Below are 14,856 nucleotides of genomic sequence, written 5' to 3' on the forward strand. Positions count from 1 at the left end.
TCATCAGTGGGATGACCTTTAAAACCCTGGCCAACATCTGACTGAAGAGAGGGATTCCCAGCTGTGAAGAGTCAAGGCTACATTTTTCAGTCATAAATGCTACAATACCTCCACTGGCTTTCCATGCACAGGAATGTCAAGCTTGGATTTAACTCCAAGATCGGGTTTTCCTCTAAATATGGTTCTTTGTCCCTGTTCCAGCACTGCAGGTGTACATCCAAAGACCAGCATCATTTCAGAGGAGCTGTGTTCACACAGATACAGCAATGCACAGGTTTCAGCTTTTCCTACATTGCTCTGTCACAAGCCAAAGTGATGGTTTTAGCTGATTTTTTTTCATTTGGTCAAAACTTAGAAGAAATGATGGTTTCAGAAAGGCTTGCACATTGCCAGCAGCTCTGTAGGTTTTGTTTCTGATTTACAGGGAATTGCAGCGGGGATTTTTCACTTATAACTATGAATGACACAAATAGTAATATGTAAGTCAATAAATACATTGTCCACTTGGCAAATGAAGTGGTTTGACATTTGAATGTTGTAATTTGCACTCGCATTAATTGTGTTCATAAAACCAAGTGCTCGTTGCCAGGCTGTGAGCATAGCATATAGCATGTGTTAACTCTCACCTGCCACAGATATCTGGACTTTCAGCCTTTTGCATTAGATAACAAGCTGTTTCTCGAGAAGTGACATTTATAAATTCCTTCTCTGTCACAACAGCTCACCTGCACTCTGTATCTCACAAAATATTGTTGCAGGCAAACTGATTTGATAACTTTCCATAACATGGATTTAGCATTAAATCACCGTTGAAATACTTCTGCACTGATTGCATTTTGTATCTTGGTCTCACTTCCATGTGCATGGGACCTGGGGCTGCTGAAAGCCTCAGAGCTGTGGTGAGCAGCATCAGTTGGTGGTTCTAGTAATCTAGTGCCACCCCTATCCTCCAGGAGCATGGCCTTGTGGAAGGGGCTCCAGACATCTTCCATCCCACAACCCTCTGCTGAGCATGGCTTTGTGTACATGAGATTCAGGTTGTTGTAGCTTGTGGGAACCACAGGCTCTGCGACTCTCATCCCATAGGAGGAATGAAGCATGGAGATGCCTAGAACCTCTGCCAGGAGTGGCAGAGCCCATTCACCACTGTGACATGGGGGTCTCCTGCCAGAAAGCTCTCTCTGTTGAAGCAGTCTGTTTCCTGCTGAGAGCAACGTAGAGAGCTGCACGGTTGGAGGCACCCTGAGAGACCTGCAGCCCTTGTTGCTTGTTTGAGTACTGAGGTCCCTGTGATCTCTCATACTGTCAGAACAGAGTCCTCATAAACACAGCTGCATTTGTCTCCTGACAACTTAAAATGTCACAATTCCTAGCTAGTGTTGAGGCCTGAAGGTGCTGCAGAAGATTTACCAAAGTCACTCAGGAAACATAAGGCAAAACCAAGGCTCAAAGCACATCACCACAGTCACGGCATAGCATGCCTCCCCCTTCCCCTTGGGTCTCTCACGGGCGTCCAGCAGAAAGTATGTTTTAAAATTCCTTCTGTCACTGAGCAAATCTCCCCTTTGCTCAGATACAGTAATTGCTTTTGACCCAAGCCAGGAGACAGCATGTAAGTTCTCATGCATTTTTTAATCTCTCCGTGGCCCAGCACTGAAACCCCACTGAGGGGATCTCTGGAGGGTTTCCAGCCTCAACTATGGTAAATTTGATACAGTGACAGTGGTGGTCTTGCTCCAAGCAGTAGATGGGATCACAGTCTTCCGAGGGCTTCTCCCACCAAGATAGAATTCTTCTATGCCTTTACTCTGCCTTTAGGACTTCTTACAGGTTACTGAGTACATCAGCAGTTTGTCTTTCCCAAATAAAACCTCCAGAATAATTTCTCTTCCTCAGGAGCAGCTCTCCTTGGAAGAATTTGATCTGTAAAGGCATGAAGAGACATTGACACTATGTCTCCCCTGCCTATCAAACCTTCTCCAGCTACACAAAAAGTTCCACTTAAATATAAGAAAAAACTATTTCAGTGTTCAGGTGAGGGAGCCCTGGCACAGGCTGCCCAGAGGGGTTGTGGAGTCTCCTTCCTTGGAGGTCTTCAAGACCTGTCTGGACATGTTCCTATGCGACCTGATCTAGGTGAACCTGCTTCTGCAGGGGGGTTGGACTAGATGATCTCTAAAGGTCCCTTCCAACCCCTACCATTCTATGATTCTATTACTGGCAACCTGCTCACAGGCAAGGTTAAGTCACAGTAGTCCTTACAGAATGCACTTAAGAAGAGGATTATGCAGATCTGGGCTAGGGACCTCATATCCAAGGAGGATTGGCATTTCATGAGTTGTACTCGGCTGTCCCCACAATCTCCTTTCCCATGATTCAGCTGGGAGCTCCAGTTTCACACACCTCAGTGTGCTCTCCTCTGTGCTGAGGAGCAGTTATCAGATGTCTCCAGAAGGAACCCCGTGCTCTCAATCCTGCTGCCCCAATCTTGCAAACCACCCAGAGGTTTCCTTGATCAGGCTGACATTAGGAGCAGCTTGCTGAGGGGAAACTTTGCAAGCCTGGATTAGTTCCACAGACTTGTAAAGCTTTCCAGGAATTTTGCAAGATCTGATGAACCCTCCAGTCTCTGCTTTGCCACAGACTACCCAAGTCTCCTTTGGAAAGTCATTCCCTCTGTGGGCCTACTGAAATCTTCTCCCATCAGAGAGGATCCTTGTGCCCTATCAAGGCCTGGAGATTCACACTCCTCCAAAAATTGTGCTGCCAAGTATGCAAACACATGGTTTCCCCCAGAGCAAGGATCTCCTGCTCTGCTTGATCTCAGCAGATTTGACACCCCTAAAGTCAGGGTTTCAGTCTTCAAATGTCTCCCAAGCCCTCCACAGAACCACGTCAGCTGGAACTGTGGGACGGCAGTATCCTGAGAGAGCAGCAGTCCCACTACAGAACTTAGTGGGATATGTAGAGGAAAGGAGTTCTAAGGCATTTGAGAAGCCTGGAGCCTGATCCATATAGTCCTTTGTTAGTCACTGCTTATTTCTAGCTCTAGTCAGTGGGAGAGACTCAGACACTGCCACCTTACCCCACCAGCCAGCCAGCCCTGAGGTTTCAGAACAGGTTGTATTTCCCCAGCCTTGGATGTCATCTAACAAATCCCAGACCCGTGCACACGCTGCGGAGAGCATGCACCCAGGCACCAGCAATGCCTCCAGTCTTCCCACCTGGGGACCAGATGCCTTGATGTGCACAGTGCACAAAGTCTCCCTAGCTGTGCCCATGTAGTCAGGGACAGGCCGTAGTTCCAATCCACTCTGTCCCGTGGCTCCACCCCCTCATAGGCAGGGATATGCGTGGCTCCATCGCACCCTGCAGGTGAGGACACGCATGACCCCATCCCGCCCTGTCCTCACACATGACTCTCAGTCCTCCATGCAGGTAGAGACATGAGTGGCTTCAACCATCTAGTGCCACATGCAAATGGATGCCCCAAGCAAGCTGAGACACCGGTGGCCTCGGTCTCTTGGTCCCCCATGCAGACAGGGGACATGTACTCCCATCTCACCCTGTGCCCTATTCCCCAAGCAGACGGGGACACAGCCCAGCACCTTGGCTCCTATGCAGATAGGGGGGCACACAAGGCCTCATCCCACCCTGTCCACCACACAATAAAGAAACACGTAGCCCGACCCTTTCCATCCTCCTATGCATCGCCCCATCCCCACTTGTCCCCCAAACAGGAGGGGATGAGAGTAGCACGACTCCCCGCCCCTCCTCAGGTGATGCACGTCGCCCGATGCCCCGCACGCAGCAGCGTTCCTGGCCGACACTCCCCGTTCCCATGCGAGAGGAGGGACACGCGTGGCCCCAATCCCTCAGCTTTCGCGCAAGTGGGGACACGCGCGACCCCGCTCCTCCAGGCCACCCCCCGCACACGCTCCGCTCCGCGCAGGCAGGGACACGCGCGTCTGAGTCCCCGGCCCCCGTCGCTGGTCCCCGGCACTCACCTGCCGCCGGCGCGGCGAGAAGTGGGGCGGGCCGGGCCGGGCCCGCATTTACATACCGCTCCCCGCCCGGCGCCGTCTATAAGAGCTCGGTGCGGGACGGGGCCGACCGAGACCCGCTGCTGCCGCTAGGTGGGCAGGTGGACGCAGGTAGGTGGGAAAGTTCGCCGCCCCGCGCCCTGTTGCCCGCCCGGCCTCCGGCGGGCCGCCCCGCTCCCGCCCCGGCTCTTGCGGTGCTCCGGAGAGCAGCCCCCGCACGCTGCCGTCCCCGCTAGGAAACGGTGAGGAGTACAGGACGCATCCCTACCTTGAGTTAACCCGGAGGTTTTCCCTGTCGCGATTTGACTCTCTTACAAGGACAGGAAAGTGCAGAGAGTCCTCCCCGTCCCTGAATGGCAGCTCTGGCCATAAAGTTTCCAGCGGACTGTATTTCCTTTGTCTCAATGGAAAATACCACTCTGCGGCCCCGAGCAACCCCATCGAGGATTGCTCTTGGCTCTGCTGCGAGGAAGTTTTGGCTGAACGCTTTCAAAAGTTCTTTTCCAGCTCAATTCAACCAGTGGCAGGAAAATGGGGTTTCTGCAAGGAGAAACTGCCGGGGTTTGAGCAATTTTTCTGCATACTTTGCCCTTCTTCCCTGCTAGTCTGTAATATTTTAAGCAAAAGATAAGTTGTCCATTTCTGCTAAATTACTGATCCTTCGTTGATGATGTCTTGAGTCTTTTGCCTCTGCATACTCTGGTGACAGAGGAAACTACAGGGGCTCTAGGGCATAGCCATGCTTCTGCATGGTGGGTGCTTTCCAAGGTGCAACTTCATTTTTTCCTGCCCTAAGCCATGAGACACCGGTTTCCCACTTAAAATGGCAAAAATGCCAAGGAACTGGTCTTCTGCACAGGGTAATCAAGCAAGGAAGATTGAGTGCATAGCAATAGAAGGAATTGTTTCCCTGGGAATTCTCATTAAAAATATTTTGAGAAGCTGTAAAGTGTGGAGGAAATGCAAACATCCCTTGGTGTTGTTTGAAAGTTAAATATATATTTAACAAGCCATGTTATGGCCTGGGTTTTCAATTGTTATGTACTGTTGGTCTGTTTTAAGCTGTGAAGGGTTGTGTTTTGGTAAACAGAAACTTGGAAATCATTCCTTCCCTCCTTGCATCTCCTATGGAATTCAAGCAATCAAGAACTGATTTGTCCTAGGCTAAACTGTACGTTTATTTCTTCTCTTACAGCTGCTCAGACTGTTTTGCGGGCACATTTTCTGGGCTGGAAACTCTGCAGCTGGATTTCAGTCTGACATTGTAGCATTGGGGATTAATTACAGCTCCTGCTTGCTAGGTAATCCCAGCAGAAACGGCACGTGAGGACTGTCCTCTGGGCTTGGCTTTCCAGGGAAATAGTCTGAAACAGAGCAACATAGTTCAAAACAAGATTTGTAAGTACACATGATGGCTCTATTAGTCCAAAGTAGAGTTGGATAAGGTCATATCCAGATCAGTTGATAGCCAACTGTAAAAACCCAATCTCTATTAAACTGTTTGCTGTAATGATCTGGGTTACTGAGAATTATTCCAAAACCATGTATTGCTTTATGCATTGATATGTGACTTCATTCACCCAGATAAACTGTTTTCTGATATTTATTGTACTCCTCATACACTTCTAGGTATTTGAGACCTGGGTTGGCTTGTGGGGTTTTTTTGTGGCTGAATTGCTCTGTGTTGAATCTTACCTAAAAATACAATTCGTACTGTCTTCAGAAAATGAGAACAACATCAAATCCTTCATGCAGGGACAGAATGAAATTGTATTTGGTCATGAGTCATATCAGCTCTGGTGTTCCTTGATGCTAGAAGACTTCCTGGGGTAGTTACATGCAGGGATCCTACCAAGTAAGCAAAACAAAAGGACTAAGCATGTAATTGGTTTTGGTACAAAACATCTAACCCAGGAGCCAGAGAAGTTCTGTAGCTGCTGAAACTAAGATGTCAGTGGGAGTTCAAAGCCATCTATGGGAATGACACACTTGGTTATCTCACATAACTCAGCCTCCTTTAGCTTTGAGATGTACTCCTGATGTTTGTGTGCTCCTTGGACCCACATCTCAACTCTAGGGGTTGCTTCTGGACCAGGCACAGGATTAGTGCCCCCACCTCAGATGGTACTTCACAGCTCCTGAGGAGAAGCCTGTTTGAGGATAGTGGCTCAGGGTTTCTTGGTCTGCCACAGTCTTTCCAGGCTGGGGGAGCCCTGCCCCAGGCACCTCTTCCCCTCCGCTGAGGGCTTTTGGGTGGCATGTTTCTCTGCTGGGAAGTATTTCAACCTGCCTGTTCCTTGCAGCATCACATGTCCTTGTCCCTCTGGGGAGTTTTGAGGTGGACTTTCTGCATCTGGTTATGCCAGAGCTGCATGGAGGCTGGCCACCACAGGGTCAAGGCAGATGGCCAGGGCAGTTCAAGGTTCTCACTGTGACCACCTTTCTCCCACAGGCTCCTGGAGGTGCAGGATGACTCTTTTTGATGGCATCTACCCCTTCTACCCGCAGCAGAGGAAGGCCTTTGTGTTTGACATCAGCACCATCATAGGGATTGTGGTCTTCCTAGCTTTTGCTTGCAGCTTCCTGCTCATAATCCCAGGCATCCGTGGACGAGCGGTGAGTGACCTCTCTCCCTGGGGAGAAGCATCCTCACCACACATTTTGGATGCTGGGACACTCCTGGCTGGTTGGGGTGAGGTGGGAGGACAGCTGGGGTTGCTTCTCCTTTCCTAATGCCTCACCTCTTTCCCCACAGAGAATGTACTGGACTCTCCGGGTTCTCCTCAGCCTCTTCATAGGAGCAGTGATTGTCAGTAAGTGCTGCACAGCCCTCAGAGTGTGAGTCTGAGGGCAGGATTAAACCCCAGGTCCAGGTTTGCATCTGGGAAATGTGAGGTGGTGGTCACAGCCACAGCCTGGACAAAGCTGGTTGCAGGGTCTACCGTACTGTCACTCTGCAAAGCAGTCACGCGGCTTTATCAAATTGGCTTCGCCATCCCTAGCGTGGGGATTGAGAGCACCTGGAACTGTCTGTGATCACTTCTGAATCAAGAGGGAGTAACTGTACTGTGGAGGTGGAAGGGCCTCAGTTCTGATGAGCTACATGTTCCTCCAACCATGTGTGTGAGCCAGCACAGACAGAATGCAGGAACAACCACAGAAGCATGGGTGAAATGCAAAGAGTGAGTTTATTTCCATTACCTCACCAGCCAGGGGATCCCCAAAGCAGCATCTGGGCAGAGGCACGCAGGTAGGAATGCAGGCACTGCAGAGCTGGGTCCTTGCTAGAGGGTCACTGAACCTGCTGTTTGCCCCCACATAGCAGGGGTTGGCACTGGCGTTGTTTACCACTGTGCTTTACTCTTTCCTGTAGCAAAACAGGAATCTCAAGTGTGCTCAATAGGGTGGCTCTGAATCTGTCTCAGGGCTATGTTATCTAATCATAGATGTCCAACACACAAGAATGAGCAGTGATTTGTATGATACATATGTTTTTCAACACAGTCTCCCACAGCGTCCTCCTGCAGAAACTGACTTCCCATGGCTTGGATGGACACACTCTTTTTCGGGTGGAAAACTGGCTGATGGCCAGGCCCAGAAAGTTAAATCCAGGGAATGGAGTTATCCAATCCAGGCAATGGAGTTAAATCCAGTTGTTGGCTGGTCACCAGTGGTGTTCCCCAGGACTCAGTGTTGGGTCCTTTTCTATTTAATACCTTTTTCAATGGTCTGGATGAGGGGATCCAGTGCATCCTCAGTAAGTTTGCAGATGACATGAAGCTCGGTAGGTGCATAGATCTGCTTGAGGATAGGAAGGGTCCTCAGAGGGACCTGGACAGGCTGGAGTGAAGGGCCAAGGCCAATTGTCTAAGGTTCAACAAGGCCAAGGGCCAGGTCCTGCACTTGGGGCGCAACACCCCCATGCAGTGCTACAGGCTTGGGGCTGAGTGACTGGAAGGCTGGTGGAAAAAGACTTGGGGATGTGGGTTGACAGTGGCTGAATATGAGCCAGCAGTGTGCCCAGGTGGCCACAAGGCCAATGACATCCTGGCTTATGTCAGAAAGTGTGGCCAGCAGGACCAGGGCAGTGATTAGCCCCTTGTACTTGGTGCTAGTGAGGCAGCACCTCAAACACTGTGCTCAGTTTTGGGCCCCTTGCTACAAGAGAGACACTGAGGTCCTGGAATGTGTCCAGAGACTGGCACCAGAACTGGGGAAGGGCCTGGAGAACAAGTCATAGAGGAGCAGCTGAGTGAGCTGGGGGGTGTTTAGAGAAGAAGAGGCTGAGGAGAGACTTGATCACTGTCTTCAACTCCCTGAAAGGATGCTGAAGTGAAGTCTCTACCCACAAGTAATGAATGATAGGAAAAGAGAAAATGGCCTCAAATTTTACCAGGGGAGGTTTAGTCTGGAGAGGAGTTAAAACTTTTTCATTGATAGGATTGCTAGACACTGGCACAGGCTCAAGATGGTGGTGGAGTTTTCATCCCTGGAGATGCTGCAAAGCTGTGTAACTGAGGTGCTGAGGGACATAGTTTAGTGATGGGCTCGGCAGTGTGAGGTCAGTGGTTGGATGTGATGATCTTAAAGGTCTTTCCAACTGAAATGATTCTATGATTTTTTTTTCACACTGTGCAAGCCCTCCTGACCTACCCACTGCTGAGAGAGAGTGTCTGAGCAGCTCTAACTCACATATTTGAGGGATGAGACAAGCCTTGCAGTGATATCAAGAGAGCAAGTCAAAATAAAACACAGACAGGGCAGAGGTTGGGGTGGGTAAAGACCATGCAGGGGGTAAAGACCTTCCAAAGAGTAAGGCAGATACTTTCATCCAAGGAGATGAAGGAGAGAATGTGATTTACCAGAAATGACAAAATCTTCAGCAATAAATGGGACTGATGGTGGAAACCAGGTTGTGGGATATCCAACTTGGACAAGGTGACAGGATATGGAAGTGAAAGGTGTGGTGAGGATGTAGAAGATGCCAGATAAGGAGAATAATGAGCCCGGGCCCAAAATTTCTCCTGTAAAGGAGACAGCTGGTTACAAGACCGCTTGGAAAGAGGTGATGAAGCACAAGCTAAATGACTCAGCCCTTGGTTTGACCAGACAATAGAAGCAGATAACCAGGCTGTGACCAGTCAGGAACTCTGCCAGCTGACATAGGGACCAGTGTGGCACATGGTGGCCACCGTCCACCTGAGGAGGTCCAGGTGTTGGGAGAGGCCGCCAGAGCTGCCTGGGAACATGGTGCTAGGCTGGAGATAGCAAAGGGGTGAAGGTCAGGGCTTGCTCCACGTCCTTAACCAGCTCAACCCTGGAGAGCCAGTCAGCACTGCACTCGCTACAAGGACAAAGCTGGGTGCTGCTTGGGCATACAGGAGGAATTAACTGATTTGAAGCCAGGTCAGGGTTGTTGTCTGGCACCAGCAGGACGCATTTGACCCTGCAGATGGAAAATGTTCCTGCAGAGCTGCTACTGGATCAGTGCCCTCCCAAAGTTGATTCAGCAGCTGAACTTTTGGGCAGGTTTTGTTGTTCAGCCTGAGATTAAATCATCACCTTCACTTTCAGCTCATTTCAGTGCTGAAAAATGAAGCCTGCTGCAAAGTAAAACTTTTGGAAGAGGATACTTTGTTCCAAAAACATATATAAAAAATGCTTCCAAATTGTCTTTGTCCCTCACCTGAAATCACTGTAAGAGCTGTGACAGTACTTGTTACCCCTCTTCACCACCTCCATTTGACAGTGTTCCTCACTATTTGCTAACAAGTGCGATCCAGGGAGCTTAATATTTGGAATGAAACTCACTCCTGTCCCTGAGGCTGAGGAATGGGCTCATTGCTGAGGCCTGATCCCTTCAGCTGCGGTGCTTGCCATGGTGGGGAGCTTGCAGGGAACTCCTGGAGAGGGTATCCAAGGGGGAATCATGCCACAGGGTTCATCCCTGGGGACCTGAGCTCCCCTGCTCCTGGATCAAGGGAGTGGATGCTTAACGAGGGGAGGACACGAGCTCTGCCAGGGCGTGGGAGCTGGTTGACGCACATCCTGGCAGCTGAGTCAGCTCTTCTGTCCTGCCTACACTCCCTCACATTGCCACAGTAATCCCCACCTTCAGCACAGCAAAGCCTGAGACCAGCCTCTCTAACTCCAGCTTTACTTTCCCTGACAGTTGTCCAGTTCACAGGGGACTGGGAGACAGGCTGGGTGAAGGCAAACACCTCCTACAAGTCCTTCAGCAGCGCCCTGGTGAATGTGGACATTGGGCTCCACGTTGGCCTGGCAGGAGTGAACATCACACTGGTGGGTGAGTCTGTCTGCAGCTCTGGGGTGACCATGGATCCAGGTGACCCTGCTGTCCCTGGATGCCTGTGCTCCTGGCTGGCAGCGCCCAGGCTGCTGGGATACAGCAGGACCTCAGCTTTCTTCCTCTCCTTCCGGCAGGAAACCCAGTGCATCAGGTCAACGAGACCATTGACTACAATGAGCATTTTTCCTGGACCTTTGATGCAGACTATGACCACAGCTACAGCGAGGGGCTGGAGCGGGGGCTGCCCAGCCCCATCCTCTACGTTGCAGAGAAGTTCACCATGCATAGCCCCTGCAGCATGCACAGGCAGTACCGCATCTCTGGCCACTACGCATCGGCCACTCTCTGGTGAGCCTTTCTGTCACAGTGCAGGCAGCAAGTGCTCCTGGCCCATAGCTCAAGGCTTCCCCTGTCACTCAGCTCCTCAGCCAAGTACAGAGCTGCTGTCTGCTTCTGCAGTTATCTCAGTCCTGTGTGCTGCTCTCTGCGATCTGCACTGCCCCACAAGTGGAAGGGCAGGAAGCTGAGACGGTCTGTTTTATGTGAGAGATATGCTGAGTGGGCTGCCGTGGTCTCCTTGAGTCTGAGCAATGGAAAGAGGAAATCCGGGCTTCTTCCCTCTGGATATAGCAGTGTGAGCATTGCACATGTTCTTGCGCAGTCTGGGAGGATAGGGATCACTCCAGCCTGCTCACAGAGCTTCTTGGCCTCATACAATGCAATCTGGAGCCCATATTCCTCTTCCCACATGGAAATCCTCACATAGAGCATCCTAGTCTGGGGCACTTGCACAACTCACCTGTTGGTCTTCTCTTGTCTCCAGGGTGGCCTTTTGCACTTGGCTCATCTCCAACATGCTCTTCTCCATGCCTGCCTTGGTCTATGGAGGCTACATGCTCCTGGTCACAGGGGCTTTTGTGATCTTTTCTTTGCTCTCCTTCTCCACTGTGAGGAACTCCCCGATGTGCCTGATCCAGTTTGGGACCTCAACCCTGCGCACAAGCTATGGGGGATCTTTCTGGCTCACACTAGCAATTGGTAAGGGTGCTAAGCTGCATTAGGACACATCACCTTGTCCCTCTGGGTGTGCAAGAGTCCTATTGCTTTGCCCCTAGAGATGGAGGTGAGAGTGCTTGGGGAGGTCAGCCCACCAGACCTGTTCCTTGACAAAGCAGATCCTGGCAGAGATGTGGAGAGTGATGGCAGGAGGGGAAACACCATCCTCATTTTAAGGGCAATGGAAGGATTTTTAGTCTCTAAGGTGCAGTAATGCAAGGTAATGGGGATCGTTTGCCTAGGTTTTAAGACTCATGCCAGGATTTTAAGATGCTCAGCACAGCCACCTCACACAGTAGAAGGCCATTTTACATAAGAGGAGGCACTGTCACCTGGCTGTCAGAGGAGGGTTGTAGGGTGGGAAGTGTTCTGGTGTTTATAGGAATACTCTCAGAGACCATGTTGTTCTTCTAGGCTTGCTCTGTTTTGTGATTGGGATCACTGTTGTGGCACTGCACCACTTCAACTTGGACCTACTGAAAACTTTCTTTGACTTCCATGAGAACAATGCAGAGGAGTGCCAGGAAATGACTGAAGTGTACATCAATGTGAACAAAGCACTGTCTCTTTCTCAGCCCTCCGAACTCAACCCCAACAGCATCTAGAAGGAAGCTTTTCCCACTCCTTCCCTGAAGTCTGTCCTAAAAGGGCAGAGCACAAACTCTTCTTGATGGCCCCAAAGACCCATTTCCCCATTCAACTGCCCTCCAAGAGTGCGTGAGTCCACATTGGCATGGGCACTTGCTGAGTAGTGCCTTGGCAGGCTGTACCTCCCTGACTATGCCCTCTGGAAAAGGGCAGACTCTGCAGAGACCCAACAGGCTGCAGTTAGGGCAGCTCACAGCTCCAATAGCTTGAGCTGAACACTCACCTGGGAATCTCTGTTTCAGGAGAAATGCCCTTCCTGCTCCATGCCCTGGCAGAGCTTGGTATAGGGAGTCTCTGATGGCCAGTTCCCAGACCAGAAACTGAGCTCTCTGGTGAGATTTTTCACACCAAAAGCCAGTGATTAAACCTGCTCATTTCTTCCCTAAGCACTGATGTTTAGTGTGGACCTTTAAGTGTACTTTCCTAAGTACAGGCGCATACTCAGACTCTATCAGAATTAACACTGCATGAGCTAGACTGAAAAAGCCTCCCTAGAAATAAAGAATGAGTAAACATACGATGGAGTGTGCAGGGGGATGTGATTATTTTCGCTTTCAAACTTGCACTTTACTAGATAAGACTTACAGCCTAGTGTGGGCCAAAAAGATGCCACAAGAGAGGAAGAAGATACTATGAATCCTGATTTAGGATCCTGCCAACTACAACAATTTATCACTGATGGATGATTTAGATCACTGAAAGAATGACCATCAAAGGTATTAGCAATAGTGGTTGTTGTGAAAATGAGACTTAATAAAGCTTGAGGGCAAGTTTCACTCTATTACATACCACGTGGAGGAAACATATCAAGGAAAATTGAGTTAGAATCAAACTAGAATGATTTCCACAGAGACTGGAGACACAAAGGGATGGTAAGAATGGACCCACTTGCTTTCTAAACTTCTGATGGAGCTTAACTGCAGCCAGGTCCAATCAGTCTCAGTCTTGGCAATAGTTTATGTCTAATGGAACTATCTATAGAAATATTATAATGATTAGTAGAAACTATGGATTTCCTTGGTATTAATTCAGCATGTTCTCAGTCAGTTACCAAGGCTCTGTTGTGAGCAAGGGGTCTGCCTTTGGTACGAAGGATCTCTTAAGTAAGGAATCTTGAACCTCAAGAGGTGTCCCAGCTCAAGGAAAGTCACCTAGCATGCAGTTCAGTTGCAATTCAGGGAGAGCTCAAATTGGGATCATCCAAAGATCTGTTGTTGACAAAAGATCTGTCTGCCTTGAGGAGCATCCTTGAGAGGTGTCTCAGCTCGAGGGGAGGTCAGCACCATGCAGCCATGCTGCTCGCAAGGAGAGATCACAGAAGGCTGTCATATTTATAGAACAGAGTGGTTGGCTCGTAGTCAAATTGCAGACAAGGGGAAAGGTATGCATGAGGTTCCTTGTACCAACAACTTACTGTCTTCCTTGATAAACCAGTCTTGGAAGAATCACTCACTATTCCTATGTTAACCTTGGTGACCCAAGCTTATACACATTGATGCTCACTGGGTCACTCTGCTCCAAGGATATGTTTTAGCAATCGATTTGGGTCATCATTTTGCAACAGTTCTGTTACCAATGTAAAATTCACTCCAATGGGTACAGGTAGTAAAACCTGGATAGGATGTGTAATTTAATCATAGCAATTGGTGGGTTGTGACAGAAGCTGAATAGTTGAAGCTGCATCCTATCATTTTGATAAAAGTACAACTACAGATATTTGAGTGGGTTTTGTCTCTACAGTGGTGTTGCCTGTAAGTACAGAATCACAAAGGCTTCTCATACAAACACATTCATTCCCAGCATACACAAGTACCAGCTCAGGGGTTTCATTGGGATATATTTCAAAATGACAAACATTTTGTTCAGGGTCAAGACCTTGGGCCTTAATGCTATTACTGTCACAAACAGATGCATGTTGTTCCTGTACAACACAAGCATCAACATTGCCTGTTTGACATTTGTTCCCATTGTTTTGGACCCATACTCTGTCTTCTAACAGCTCCACGGTGATTTAATCCCAGCGCAGTGACAGGAGATATGGTGTGTTCTGAAGCACTGTGCATTGTCAGGATAAAAGCTGTGGCTTTACTGTTGCTGAGTTATTATATGCCACCAAGATTGGAAATCTTTTTCAAATTGGGTCATATTATCCCAAACTACTTTTCAGATCTCAGTGGACAAGGTGCCCTCATCGCCTTCCCTTACAATTGCCATTACAGCAGATTGCACCCACAACTGAGAAACAAATATGGTGCAGAATGTATGATAATTACCATACTGTTTAGCATAGATAAGCAAGAGTGTCCACCCCATGGGTCAGGCTTGCTGTTGTGTGAACTGAGTTTCATTGATGCCGCAGGTGATTACTGCTGTGAGAAGGATAAGCAATCCTCCAACAGTTAACCTGATCTCCAGGGAAGATGTGCTGGTGTCATTCCCAGAATCATTCCTGGAAAGACAACACAAGTCTCGGTGGGTTTTTTCCAAATGGGTTACCCCTTAGAGGCTCAACTTGGATTAAAGGCAAAAGTCCCTTTTCTGACTCAAAATATCTCTGTTCTTTCTCTTTAAGTGTAGTCAAGCTAAACAGTAAAGGCCTTTTTGACCTGCTCTGCCTGGTCTGGAATAGGTTGCAATAAGCACTGTGTTCTTCAAAACCCCATTCTGCTGTAATAGGGTTGCAGGGATGTCCTGACCTCAGTGATTGAGGTTTAAAATTGCTCTGTTAGGATTTTTATTGCCTTTTACTATTTTAGCTTCCATTTCTACAGTCTTCCTTTTTGTAAAGGTGAACTACAA

The 14,856-nt window shown here is 49.0% G+C and overlaps 1 protein-coding gene across 1 annotated transcript; it reads left to right on the top strand.

Moving 5' to 3' along the window:
• Positions 1-6,512: 6,512 nt before the first annotated feature.
• On the top strand, positions 6,513-12,014 carry DUOXA2 (dual oxidase maturation factor 2). The gene is made up of 6 exons (XM_010205602.1): positions 6,513-6,659; positions 6,799-6,856; positions 10,216-10,350; positions 10,488-10,701; positions 11,177-11,391; positions 11,824-12,014. Exons 1-6 carry the CDS (start codon positions 6,513-6,515, stop codon positions 12,012-12,014), a joined length of 960 nt encoding a protein of 319 aa, XP_010203904.1.
• The last annotated feature ends 2,842 nt before the right edge of the window (positions 12,015-14,856 follow it).

This window comes from Colius striatus, chromosome 7 (assembly GCF_028858725.1).
Source record: "Colius striatus isolate bColStr4 chromosome 7, bColStr4.1.hap1, whole genome shotgun sequence".
Taxonomy (NCBI): domain Eukaryota; kingdom Metazoa; phylum Chordata; class Aves; order Coliiformes; family Coliidae; genus Colius; species Colius striatus.

Bases quoted from the DNA above. Each gene is read 5' to 3' on its own strand.
- DUOXA2 (XM_010205602.1), top strand. From the start codon at position 6,513: ATGACTCTTTTTGATGGCATCTACCCCTTCTACCCGCAGCAGAGGAAG. The intron at 6,857-10,215 runs GTAAGTGCTGCA...TTTCCCTGACAG, and splicing joins CATAGGAGCAGTGATTGTCA to TTGTCCAGTTCACAGGGGAC. The intron at 10,702-11,176 runs GTGAGCCTTTCT...TCTTGTCTCCAG, and splicing joins TACGCATCGGCCACTCTCTG to GGTGGCCTTTTGCACTTGGC.